At 39.1% G+C, this 14,097-nt stretch overlaps 1 protein-coding gene across 1 annotated transcript in view; it reads left to right on the top strand.

Annotated features, from left to right (window-relative positions):
• Positions 1–14,097, top strand: part of BMPR2 (bone morphogenetic protein receptor type 2) — a 189,825-nt gene that overhangs the window by 165,668 nt on the left and 10,060 nt on the right. Inside the window, exon 10 of the mRNA XM_082630486.1 lies at positions 965–1,101. Coding sequence (XP_082486612.1) covers positions 965–1,101 — 137 coding nt within the window. The remainder of the gene's footprint in view (positions 1–964; positions 1,102–14,097) is intronic.

Below are 14,097 nucleotides of genomic sequence, written 5' to 3'. Positions count from 1 at the left end.
GCTTTGTAATGTACTTCCTATCTGGGTCGTTATAAATTTTATATTGTCTCCACGTGAGTAAGATAAGGAAAGCAGACATTTCCATTTTGCTGACAGGAAAACTGAAACACAGAATAGTTAAACGGCTTTTCCTAGGTAGAGATGAAGCCAAGATTAGAACCTAAATGCCTTACCTCCTTCCTGGTATTCTTTCTTCTAATTTATCTTGTCATTTTAATGGTATTGGGGGAGGGACAAGGGGACAGGAAGAGTCTATTTCTCTTGAGTTCTTTGCCAAGATTTTGACTAAACGATTGGTTTTCTAAATGTTGGTCCCAGAGGTCTTCTGTGTGGCTCAATATGTTAATTAAGTTTAATCTGACAACATTTTGTAAAAATTGTTAAGTCTTTTATCACAAGCTGCTGATTGTGCATATTGGTGATGAATAGGGTTATTAAACAGTGATAGAATAGTTAATGATATTTTAAAATCCTTGATATAGGTACTACTTATTAAGGGGGAAAGTCAGTTCATTGACTTGATCAAATGGTCATTATCATAAAAATTTTTGTGACATATGAAAAATCTGGCTAGACTATAATAGAGTCAGTGATGTAATGAGACATGACTATACCACCCACCCACTTATATTTAGTTCTGCAGACATGTTTGTTGTACTAGATCTTGGACTTTCTCCTCATATTCACCACCCTCAATCCCTGTATGGGATAAGAATTCAGTTTTAAGTGTTAAACCTCATGTATATAATAATGTCCACCCCCACCCCCAAATTCACTAATACTAGAAACCATTTAAAAATAGCTGCCCATCATTGTAACTACCATCTAATTTATAACAAACATTTAATTTATCAAACAAAGACTATTCTAAGTAGAGCTTTTACTAATAGTGCATAAAACCCACAACAGGGTCTCTTTATAATTACAAATTTTACTCTTATCTTTTTTTAAAAAAAATACACAGGTGAATCTGTACCAGAATACCAGATGGCTTTTCAGACAGAGGTTGGAAACCATCCCACTTTTGAAGATATGCAGGTTCTGGTGTCTAGGGAAAAACAGAGACCCAAGTTCCCAGAAGCGTGGAAAGAAAATAGCCTGGTAAGGAAAAACTGAATTATTGAAAAAGAGGACTTATGATGAAGATGTTCAAATGTTACTTGAAGCAAAAATAGTTTGTTAATAATGGTAATAGTTTTTAGAGTTGTCTAATGTCAAAAATACAACTTACTTGATTTGTATGCTATTATATATTTTCAGAGAGGCACTAAACTGTTGTATCTGAAGTTTGCTACACTGGGTAACAGCTAGAATAATTAACATGATAATATTTTAAATATTATTGAAATTCCATTCCATTTATCCTCTTGAGAGTGGTACCAAAAATGTTAATTAGTGCAGACTTACATATTCAAGGACTAATAGAAATTTAAACTGCACCAAAAAGAAAGCAAGGTACCACATATAAATTCTGCTTATTAAAAATGCAGTTCACAACGCTGAAATATTTTCAGAGGCTCCGGCCATTTCAGTAAATTGTTGCTACAACGCTAAAAACATCTTATAAACATTTGCATACAAGACATACATCCACACACTCTCACACTCTTTCTCATTTTTTTTAACATGAGTAGGATAATCCACTATCATATCTGAAGCTTATTTTTTCACTTAGTTTTTCATGTCACTACATATATAGATGTATCGCTTTCTGTCCATTTGATCAGCATTCCATTATATGTCATAATTATTGAATTGCCCCCTTATTAATGACAGTACCCTGTATTTCTTTTTTTTTTTTTTTTTTTTTTCCGTACGCGGGCCTCTCACTGCTGTGGCCTCTCCCGCTGCGGAGCACAGGCTCCGGACGCGCAGGCCCAGCGGCCATGGCCCACGGGCCCAGCCGCTCCGCGGCATATGGGATCCTCCCAGACCGGGGCACGAACCCGTATCCCCTGCATCGGCAGGCGGACTCTCAACCACTGCGCCACCAGGGAGGCCCAGTACCCTGTATTTCTTATTTTAAACAACTATTTTTTAAAATTTATTTTTGTATACAACAGGTTCTTATTACTCATCCATTTTATACATATTAGTGTATACATGTCAATCCCAGTCTCCCAATTCATCACACCACCCCACTACCACCACCACCACCACTTTCCCCCCTTGATGTCCATACGTTGGTTCTCTACATCCGTGACTCAGTTTCTGCCCCTGCAAACCAGTTCATCTGTACCATTTTTCTAGGTTCCACATACATGCGTTAATATACGATATTTGTTTTTCTGACTTCACTCTGTATGACAGTGTCTAGATCCATCCATGTCTGTACAAATGACCCAATTTCTTTCCTTTTTATGGCTGAGTAATATTCCATTGTATATATGTACCACATCTTCTTTATCCATTCGTCTGTCAATGGGCATTTAGGTTGCTTCCATGACCTGGCTATTGTAAATAGTGCTGCAATGAACATTGGGGTGCATGTGTCTTTTTAAATTATGGTTTTCTTTAGGTATATGCCCAGTAGTGGGATTGCTGGGTCATATGGTAATTCTATTTTTAGTTTTTTAAGGAACCTCCATACTGTTCTCCATATTGGCTGTTATCAATTTACATTCCCACCAACAGTGCAAGAGGGTTCCCTTTTCTCCACACCCTCTCCAGCATTTGTTGTTTGTAGATTTTCTGATGATGCCCGTTCTAACTGATGTGAGGTGATACATCACTGTAGTTTTGATTTGTATTTCTCTAATAATTAGTGATGTTGAGCAGCTTTTCATGTACTTCTTGGCCATCTGTATGTCTTCTTTGGAGAAATGTCTATTTAGGTCTTCTGCCCATTTTTGGATTGGATTGTTTGTTGTTTTAATATTCAGCTACATGAGCTGTTTATATATTTTGGAGATTAATCCTTTGTCCGTTGATTCGTTTGCAAATATTTTCTCCCATTCTAAGGGTTGTCTTTTCATCTTGTGTATGGTTTCCTTTGCTGTGCAAAAGCTTTTAAGTTTCATTAGGTCCCATTTGTTTAGTTTTGTTTTTATTTCCATTATTCTAGGAGGTGGATCAAGAAAAATCTTGCTGTGATTTATGTCAAAGAGTGTTCTTGCTATGTTTTCCTCTAAGAGTTTTATAGTTTCTGGTCTTACTTTTAGGTCTCTAATCCATTTTGAGTTTATTTTTTTGTATGGTGTTAAGGAGTGTTCTAATTTCCTTCTTTTAAATGTAGCTGTCCAGTTTTCCCAGCACCACTTAATGAAGAGACTGTCCTTTCTCCATTGTATATCCTTGCTTCCTTTGTCATAGATTAGTTGACCGTAGGTGCGTTTCTTTATCTCTGGGCTTTCTATCCTGTTCCATTGATCTATATTTCTGTTTTTAGTTCCAGCTCCATTTTTTCCCCTCAAGACTGTTTTGGCTATTCGGAGTCTTTTGCGTCTCCAAACAAATTTTAAGATTTTTTGTTCTAGTTCTGTTAAAAATGCCATTGGTAATTTGATGGCTATTGCATTGAATCTGTAGATTGCTTTGGGTAGTACAGTCATTTTCACAATAGAGATTCTTCCAATACAAGGGCATGGTATATCACTCCATCTGTTGGTATCATCTTTAATTTCTTTCAACACTGTCTTATAGTTTCTGCATACAGGTCTTTTGTCTCCCTAGGTAGGTTTATTCCTAGGTATTTTATTCCTTTTGTTGCAGTGGTAAATGGGAGAGTGTTTCCTTAATTTCCCTTTCAGATTTTTCATCATTAGTGTATAGGAATGCAAGAGATTTCTGTTCATTAATTTTGTATCCTGCAACTTTACCAAATTCATTGATTAGCTCTAGTAGTTCTCTGGTGGCATTCTTACAATTCTCTATGTATAGTATCATGTCATCTGCAAACAGTGACAGTTTTACTTCCTCTTTTCCAATTTGTATTCCTTTCATTTCTTTTTCTTCTCTGATTGCCATGGCTAGGACTTCCAAAACTATGTTGAATAATAGTGGTGAGAGGGGACATCCTTGTCTTGTTCCTGATCTTAGAGGAAATGCTTTCAGTTTTTCACCATTGAGAATGATGTTTGCTGTGGGTTTGTCATATATGGCCTTTATTATGTTGAGGTAGGTTCCCTCTATGCCCACTTTCTGGAGAGTTTTTATCATAAATGGGTGTTGAATTTTGTCAAAAGCTTTTTCTGCATCTATTGAGATGAACATACGGTTTTTATTCTTCAATTTGTTAATATGGTGTATCACAATGACTGATTTGCGTATATTGAAGAATCCTTGCATCCCTGGGATAAATCCCACTTGATCATAGTGTATGATCCTTTTAATGTGTTGTTGGATTCTGTTTCTAGTATTTTGTTGAGGATTTTTGCATCTATATTCATCAGTGATATTGGTCTATAATTTTCTTTTTGTAGTATCTTTGTCTGGTTTTGGTATCAGGGTGATGATGGCCTCATAGATTGAGTTTGGAAGTGTTCCTTCCTCTGCAATTTTTTGGAAGAGTTTGAGAAGGATGTGTGTTAGCTCTTCTCTAAATGTTTGATAGAATTCGCCCGTGAAGCCATCTGGTCCTGGGCTTTTGTTTGTTGGAAGTTTTTTTTTTTTTTTTTTTTTTTTTTTTTTTGCAGTACGCAGACCTCTCACTGTTGTGGCCTCTCCCATTGCGGAGCACAGGCTCCGTACGCGCAGGCTCAGCGGCCATGGCTCACGGGCCCAGCCGCTTCACGGCATGTGGTATCTTCCCGGACCGGGGCACAGACCCATGTCCCCTGCATCGGCAGGCGGACTCTCACCCACTGCACCACCAGGCAAGCCCTGTTGGAAGATTTTTAATCACAGTTTCAATTTCATTACTTGTGATTGGTCTGTTCATATTTTCTATTTCTTACTGGTTCAGTCTTGGAAGGTTATACCTTTCTGAGAATTTGGCCATTTCTTCCAGGTTGTCCATTTTATTGGCATAGAGTTGCTTGTAGTAGTCTCCTAGGATGCTTTGTATTTCTGCGGTGTCTGTTGTAATTTCTCCTTTTTCATTTCTAGTTTTATTGATTTAAGTCCTCTCGCTCTTGATGAGTCTGGCTAATGGTTTATCAATTTTGTTTATCTTCTCAAAGAACTAGCCTTTAGTTTTATTGATCTTTGCTGTTGTTTTCTTTGTTTGTATTTCATTTATTTCTGCTCTGATGATTATGATTTCTTTCCGTCTGCTAACTTTGGGTTTTGTTTCTTCTTTCTCTAGTTCCTTTAGGTGTAAGGTTAGATTGTTTATTTGAGATTTTTCTGGTTTCTTGAGGTAGGCTTGTATAGTTATAAACTTCCCTCTTAGAACTGCTTTTGCTGCATCCCATAGGTTTTGGATCGTCTTGTTTGTGTTGTGATTTGTCTCCAGGTATTTTTTAATTCCTCTTTGATTTCTTCAGTGATCTCTTGGTTACTTAGTAACGTATTGTTTAGCCTCCATGTGTTTCTGTGTTTTATGTGTTTCTTCCTTTGAATTCATTTCTAATCTCATAGCATTGTGGTCAGAAAAGATGCTTGATATGATTTCAATTTTCTTAAATTTACTGAGGCTTGATTTGTGACCCAAGATGTGATCTATCCTGGAGAATGTTCCATGCGCACTTGAGGAGAGAGTGTAATCTACTGTTTTTGGATGGAATGTCCTATAAGTATCAATTAAATCTATCTGGTCTGTTGTGTCATTTAAAGCTTCTGTTCCCTTATTTATTTTCATTTTGGATGATCTGTCCATTGGTGTAAGTGAGGTGTTAAAGTCCCCCACTATTATTGTGTTACTGTCGATTTCCTCTTTTATAGCTGTTAGCAGTTGCCTTATGTATTGAGGCACTCCTATGTTGGGTGCACATATATTTATAATTGTTATATCTTCTTCTTGGATTGATCCCTTGATCATTATGTAGTATCCTTCCTTGTATCTTGTAACATTATTTATTTTAAAGTGTATTTTATCTGATATGAGTATTGCTACTCCAGCTTTCTTCTGATTTCCGTTTGCATGGAATATCTTTTTTGATCCCCTTTGGGATCAAAAAAGATCCCAAAGATCTTTTTGCTGAGAAATCAGCTCTTAACCTTATGGGAGGTCACTTGTATATTATTTGTCATTTTTCCCTTGCTGCTTTCAATATTTTTCTTTGTCTTTAATTTTTGCCAGTTTGATTACTATGTGTCTCAGCGTGTTTCTCCTTGGGTTTTTCCTGTATAGGACTCTCTGCGCTTCCTGGACTTGGGTGGCTATTTCCTTTCCCATGTTAGGGAAGTTTTCGACTATAATCTCTTCAGATACTTTCTCGGGTGCTTTCTCTCTCGCTTCTCCTTCTGGGACCCCTATAATGTGAATGTTGTTGCATTTAATTTTGTCCCAGAGGTCTCTTAGGCTGTCTTCATTTCTTTTCATTCTTTTTTCTTTATTCTGTTCCGCAGCAGTTTATTCCATCATTCTGTCTTCCAGGTCACTTATCCGTTCTTCTGCCTCAGTTATCCTGCTCTTGATTCCTTCTAGTGTATTTTTCATTTTAGTTATTGTATTGGTCATCTCTATTTGTTTGTTCTTTAATTCGTCTATGGCTTTGTTAAACATTTCTTGCATCTTCTCAATCTTTGCCTCCATTGTTTTTCCGAGGTCCTGGATCATCTTTACTCTCATTATTCTGAATTCTTTTTCTGGAAGGTTGCCTATCTCCACTTCATTTAGGTTTTTTTCTGGGGTTTTATGTTGTTCCTTCATCTGGCACATAACCCTCTGCCTTTTCATCTTGTCTATCTTTCTGTGAATGTCGTTTTTGTTCCACAGGCTGCAGGATTGTAGTTCTTCTTGCTTCTGCTGTCTGCCCTCTGGTGGATGAGGCTATCTAAGAGGCTTGTGCACGTTTCATGATGGGAGGGACTGGTGGTGGGTAGAGATGGCTGTTGCTTTGGTTGGGCAGAGCTCAGTATAACTTTAATCCGATTGACTGCTGATGGGTGGGGCTGGGTTCCCTCCCTGTTGGTTGTTTGGCCTGAGGAAACCCAACACTGGAGCCTACCCGGGCTCTTTGGTGGGGCTAATGGCGGACTCTGGGAGGGCTTACGCCAAGCAGTACTTCCCACAACTTCTGCTGCCAGTTTCCTCGTCCCCACGGTGAACCACAGCCACCCCCCATCTCTGCAGGAGACCCTCCAACACTAGCAGGTAGGTGTGGTTCAGTCTCCCCCGGGGTCACTGCTCCTTCCCCTGGGTCCCGATACGCACACTACTTTGTGTGTGCCCTCCAAGATTGGAGTCTCTGTTTCCCGCAGTTCTGTCAAAGTCCTGCAATCAAATCCCTGTAGCCTTCAAAGTCTGATTCTCTAGGAATTCCTCCTTCTGTTGCCAGAACCCCAGGTTGGAAAGCCTGACAAGGGGGCTCAGGACCTTCACTCCAGTGGGTGGACTTCTGTGGTATAAGTGTTCTCCTGTCTGTGAGTCAGCCACCCATCAGCTATGGGATTTGATTTTACTGTGATTGTACCCCTTGTACCATTTCATTGTGGCTTCTCCTTTGTCTTTGGCTGCGGGGTATCTTTTGTGGTGAGTTCCAGTGTCTTCCTGTCGATGATTGTCCAGCAGCTAGTTGTGATTCTGGTGTTGTCGCAAGAGGTAGTGAGAGCACGTCCACCTACTCCGCCATCTTGGTTCCAATCTCTACAAGTAATTTCTTGATTATAATTAAAGAACAAAAATGAGAAAGTTTTCATTAAGCAATATACATCATTTTACTATATATTTTCACATTTTAATTGTAGGTTGTCTTGATAGGATTAGTATATTTTCATTCTGGATCCAGGGGTCGTGGCATTTTGGAAAAAAGCTAGAGAGATTTTCTATGTTTCCAGATATATTTAGATTGAGTATTTTTTCCATTGGTCATTTTTGTTAATAGATTACCTTCAAGGAAGGCTTCTACTTCAAATGAGATTGAAATCTTCAGGTATGAGACAGTTGAAGACCTATTCCCTAACTCATATGCTCATGATTGCCACCAAACTGTAGTCCCTGCTGTGGGAACTGGGACAGATTTTTAAGAGGTCTCTGACATCAGGTGAGAGGCTGAATCCTTTATCAGGATTCATTAGATGTGCCAGCCTCATAGTAGAGTACACTTGAAAGAAAAGTCTCTTTGTGAAATTTTATCTAGTAAAATACAACTTCATCTTCCTTACATTGTTTTATTTCATCAGAGAAGTTGGACTCCTTGTTCTGAAGTATCTCTTAGCAACCCTACCATTTCGGGATATGCATATTTTCTGAAAACTTTTTACTTTCAATTTAGATGAGGTTGCTGAGTAAGAAATAAGTAGTATTTGGTTCACTTCCAATTAATCCATTTAAAATCTAATGTGCTAACTAACAGTCAGTAGAACTGCTCCTTCTATGCAATGAGAATCCAGTACTGGAGTTAGATAGCAAATACATAGCTTTATAAAATGAGAAATATCCCTCTCTTTTTTTATGAAGGCATTTTGCTTCATAGTTGCATTGAAATTAAAAAACTTTTTTTTTTTTTTTTGTGGTATGCGGGCCTCTCACTGTTGTGGCCTCTCCCATTGAGGAGCACAGGCTCCAGATGCACAGGCTCAGCGGCCATGGCTCACAGGCCCAGCCGCTCCACGGCATGTGGGATCTTCCCAGACTGGGGCACGAGCCCATGTCCCCTGCATCGGCAGGCGGGCTCTCAACCACTGTGCCACCAGGGAAGCCCTAAAAAACATTTTTATAGTAACAAAACTCAAAATATTCTAAATATTAATGAATGTAAAAACTCATTTTAAAAACTACCAGGGAACCAAACATAGATTAGTTAATAAAGGGGGAAAAATGAGTTTCCTGATAAAATGGAAGTATGGTAAATAGTTTGAGGGAAATACCTGAAAATGCATGCATAGGTCTTCAGTTGCCTATATTGACATTTTGAAAGTACTGAGTCATATTAACATAGATTTATAATTATCGTTTTATGCATTTGTCTGAAATTGTATAGAAAAGATAGGAGTCACATCCTAAAAACACAATGATACTGGCTTTTATGTTTACATATGTAGTTACTTTTTTTTTTTTTGCGGTATGCGGGCCTCTCACTCTCGCGGCCTCTCCCATTGTGGAGCACAGGCTCCGGACGCGCAGGCTCAGCGGCCATGGCTCACGGGCCCAGCCGCTCCGCGGCATGCGGGATCTTCCCGGACCGGGGCACCAACGCATGTCCCCTGCATCGGCATGCGGCCTCTCAACCACTGTGCCACCAGGGAAGCCCTGTAGTTACTTTAAAAAAAATTTTTTTTTATTGATTGATTGATTGGTTTTATTTATTTATTTATTTTGTTTGGCTGTGCTGCACCTTCGTTGCTACGCATGGGCTTTTCTCTAGTTGCGGCGAGCGGGGGCTACTGTTCATTGTGGTGCGCGTGCTTCTCATTGTGGTGACTTCTCTTGTTGTGGAGTGTGGGCTTCAGTAGTTCTGGCGCGTGGGCTTAAGTAGTTTCGGCTCATGGGCTCTAGAGTGCAGACTCAGTAGTTGTGGTGCCCAGCCTTCGTTGCTCTGTGGCATGTGGGATCTTCCCTGACCAGGGATTGAGCCCGTGTCCCCTCCATTGGCAGGTGGATTCTTAACCACTGCGCCACCAGGGAAGTCCCCTATATAGTTACTTTACCAGTGTTCTTCAGTTCTTTATATGGCTTCAAGTTATTGTCTAGTGTCCTTTCACTTGAGCCTGAATGATTCCCTTTAACATTTCTTTGTCTTTTTAAAAAAATTTATTTATTTTTGGCTGAATTGGGTGTTCATTGCTGCGTGCAGGCTTCCTCTAGTTGCAGCGAGCACAGGCTACTCTTTGTTGCAGTGCACAGGCTTCTCATCACAGTGGCTTCTCTTGTTGCGGAGCATGGGCTCTAGGTGAGTGGGCTTCAGTAGTTGTAGCATGCAGGCTCAGTAGTTGTGGCACACGGGCTCAGTTGGTCCATGGCATGTGGGATCTTCCCGGACCAGGGCTCAAACCCTTGTCTCCTGCATTGGCAGGCGGATTCTGATTTCTCTTTCACTATTAAAGGATAGCTTTCCCTGATATAGAATTCTTGGGAATTCTACAGAAAACACTTGTTTTCTTTCAGCACTTTAAACAATGTCATACCATTGCCTTCTGACTTCCATGGTTTCCAATGAGAGATTAACTGTTACCTTTATTGAGGATCCCTTATACTTTTCGAGTTGCTTCTCTTGCTGCTTCATGAGTCTCTCTTTATCTTTGGCTTTTTATAATTTGATTATAATGTGTCTCAGTATGGAACTCCGCTTTGAGTTCCTTGAGTTTCTTGGATGTGTAGACTCGTTTCTTTTATTAAATTTGGGAAGTTATTGATGGTTATTTCTTCAAATATTCTTTCTCCATTTTCTCTTCTTCTGGGGCTCTCATTATGTGTATTTTGGTGCGATTAATGGTGCCTCACAAATTTTATAGGCTCTGTTCATTTTCTTCATTCTTTTTCTGTTTCTGCTTCTCAGATTGGATAATTTTTATATCCTATCTTCAAGTTTAGTAATTCTTTTTTCTCTCTGCTCAGATCTGCTGTTAACCACTCTGGTTAATTTTTCATTTCAGTTTTTGTACTTTTGAGCTCCCAAGTGTCTTTTTAATTCCTTTTTATAATTTCTCTTTATTGCTCTTCTCCATTTGTTGAGACATTGTTTTCCTGGTTTCCTGTAATTCTTTGTCCATGGTTTCCTTAGTTCTTTGAGCATATTTAAAGTCTTTGCTAGTAACTCCAACGTCTGTATTTCCTGAGGACAGTTTCTGTTCATTTCTTCTGTCCTGTGAATGGGGCACACTTTCTTGTTTCTTCCCATGCTTTGTAATTTTTTGTTTAAAATTGTATGTTTTGGATATCATTATGGGCAAAAAGGAAACAAAAAAATATTCTCCAAGTCTTTGGAGATTGGCTCTGTGTTGGGGCCCTCTGTTAACACTTATCCAGGCCTTTTACAATTCTGCCGTAGCCTTCACTTCCTGCTCGTGCTGAGCCTAAATACTTCCTACTGGCTGAGCCAGCCAGTTATGAAAGCTTATCGTCTTCTCTGAGCATGCGTCCTGCCCTGGACCTGTGTGTGGTTTTCTAGATTCCCCAGTATATGTGGAAGCTTTTCAATGCACTTATTCCCCAAAGTTTCACCACCCAGCTTTTAATCCCTGACTTCCAGCATTTTTGTTGTGTGCCTCAACTATTATATTTTGCCCCAGGCTATAGTACTTGTTCATTTGGCTTTCAGTGTTTTCAGGGAATGTTCTCCACTTAGTCATAGCTACTTCCCTGTCCTGAGAGAGTTCTGAGTTAGGCACAACAAAGATAGACCTCTTGAATCAGTCCTTCAGGGAACTCATAGACATGTCAAAACAGCATAATTCCTTTGAAACAAGATCACTCTTCTCCCTCTGGGACCAGGTACCCACCTTGGGAACGTGGGCAGCCATGTTCATATCTGCCAGCACTCCAGGGCAGGGGAGAGTTCTCCTCACCACAGAGTTCTCCTACCCTGTTTCAGTGGCCTTTCTTTTTCCAGTTATATTTTTAGTTGGTTGCTGTAATATTTGACTAACTTCCAGAGTTTCAGTAAAGTTGATTTTGATAATATTTGCCAAGTTATTGGTGCTTCTTGGGAGGAATGTCCCCCAAAGTTCCTTCCTCTGCCATTTTGACTGAGGTCCTCATATAATGAACTAGGTAATATCCTCCCCTGTTTGATTTTCTGGAAGACTTGTGTAGACTTGGCATTAATTTTTTCTTAAATGTTTGGTAGAATTCATTCAGAAAGCCATCCAGGCCTGGTGTTTTCTTGGTGGGAAAGTTTTAAAATACAAATTTACCTTCCGTAATAGATATAGGAAATATTCAGGTCATCTATCCCTTCCTGAGTGAGCTTTGGCAATCTTTTTTTTTTTTCTTTTAATTTTTTATTGGAGTATAGTTGATGGCAGTTTGTGTCTTGGAAGGAATTTGTCCATTTCATCTAAATTTCATCTAGATTGTCAAGTCCATTCTCAGTATTTGTTTGAAGACCTAACTTCCCATTGGTGACTTAATCCTCCTGTTTAATACTGTTTATTTCATTAATCTTCTCTTAATGACTTTTCCCCTTATTCTGAGGTATTCAACATTGCTTTACTTTATTTCTGGAAGTTTTCTCCAACCAAATTATTGTTTTCTTAGACCCTCAAAGTCCTCCTTATAGTTACCCTCTTTGAATTCTCAGTTATTTTTCTAATTTTTCCTTTTCCCAATTTCTTATTAGTAATTTCTAAGTCTTTACTTGTGTTAATGACTTACCAACTATGATTTTAACATTGTTTGGAACTTGTAATAGATTTTCTTCAAAAAAATCAACTTGCAAATTTTGTAGCAGAACCCATTTATCCACTGGAAACTTTCCTGTACCAGCATAGCTTAGAGTCAGTCAGCACAGGATAATGTATAAATTGTGGAGCTATGCTGCCTGGCCTTTGATCTTAACTTTGCCATGTGTCCTAATTTCTCCTCTGGGCCTCTTTTCTTGCATCTGAAAAATGGAGGTGATAATAGTATTTTACTTCATATAAGAATTAAATGAGTTAAAACAATCTAGTACAAAGTTAGAACTCATCAATTATTTACTATTATTATTCATCAACAATGATTCTGTCTTAAAAATGGAAACTTCTTAGAGGTAGGGAGCAGTGCTTCTGTTTACCTGATTTATTCATCATCCAACACAATGCCTTGATGACTGTCCTTTTTTGGTCTCATTTTTTAAAAAAGAATTTTATCAAATTATTTCCCAACTGTATAATGAAAAATAACAAATTTTGTCCATCTTCAATGTCTCTGTTTCCTCAAGGTATAGAAAACTCAGTGTTTAATTTCTAACTACTTGGATATTGGTGTTTCTGAGCTTTTCTGGGCCAGCAAGCAGTTGGTGAATGGGACTCTGTTAAATAGATAGTGCTTTATTTTTGAAAAGGAAAGGGTCACTTTTAGTTTTGTGTGTAAAGGTGTCCAGATCTTTGCTTTAGAAAGATTTCCTTGTGTATCCTTCAGTGTTGCACTTTATGTTTAGTAATTAAGAACATGGATGAAGCTATAAATTTGTATGTGGGGGTATGTGATGTATATGTGCTTGAAAAAAAAGTTTCTCTGGAAGAATACTCAAGAAATTGGTGATATTTGTTGCCTGTAGAGAGGGAAAACGGGTGGTTGGTGGATAGGGATGGGAGGAAGATTGTATTCCCTTTCTGACCTTTTGAATTTAGTGACATATTATCAATACATGCATTGCCCATTTTAAAAAAGTCATTTAGGGGCTCCCCTGGTGGCGCAGTGGTTGAGAGTCCGCCTGCCGATGCAGGGGACGTGGGTTCGTGCCCCGGTCCGGGAAGATCCCACAGGCCGCGGAGCGGCTAGGCCTGTGAGCCATGGCCGCTGGGCCTGCACATCCGGAGCCTGTGTTCCACAACGGGAGAGGCCACAACAGTGAGAGGCCCACGTACCGCAAAAAAAAAAAAAAAAAAAGTCATTTAATTAAATGTTTTTCATGCATGTGGTAAAAATTCAAAGAGTTCAAACAATAAAGCGTTATTTTTAGGGACTTCCCTGGTGGCCCAGCAGTTAAGACTCTGCGCTGCCAGTGCAGGGGGCCCAGGTTCAATCCCTGGTCAGGAAACTGATCCCACATGCTGCAACTAAAAGCCCGCATGCCAGAACTAAAGATGCCTCATGCCACAACTGTAAAAGATTCCACATGCTGCAACTAAAGATCCACACGCCACAACGAAGATCCCGAACGAGGCAACAAAGATGCCATCCCGCGTGCTGCAACTAAGACCACGCGCGGTCAAATAAATATATATATATATATATATATATATATTTTTTTTTTAAGTTATTTTTAGCAATACAAAAAATATGCAGTGAAAACTCTTACACTCACCTCAGACATCCAAAAACCCCTCTGGAGAAGCAACCACTGTTAAATTCCTTCTGTAGACTTCCAGAAATGTCTGTATATTACAAGACTATATGTTTTTATATCC

Source organism: Mesoplodon mirus, assembly GCF_964341445.2.
Source record: "Mesoplodon mirus genome assembly, chromosome: 8".
Lineage (NCBI taxonomy): Eukaryota > Metazoa > Chordata > Mammalia > Artiodactyla > Ziphiidae > Mesoplodon > Mesoplodon mirus.
This window is presented reverse-complemented; position numbering and strand designations above follow the sequence as displayed.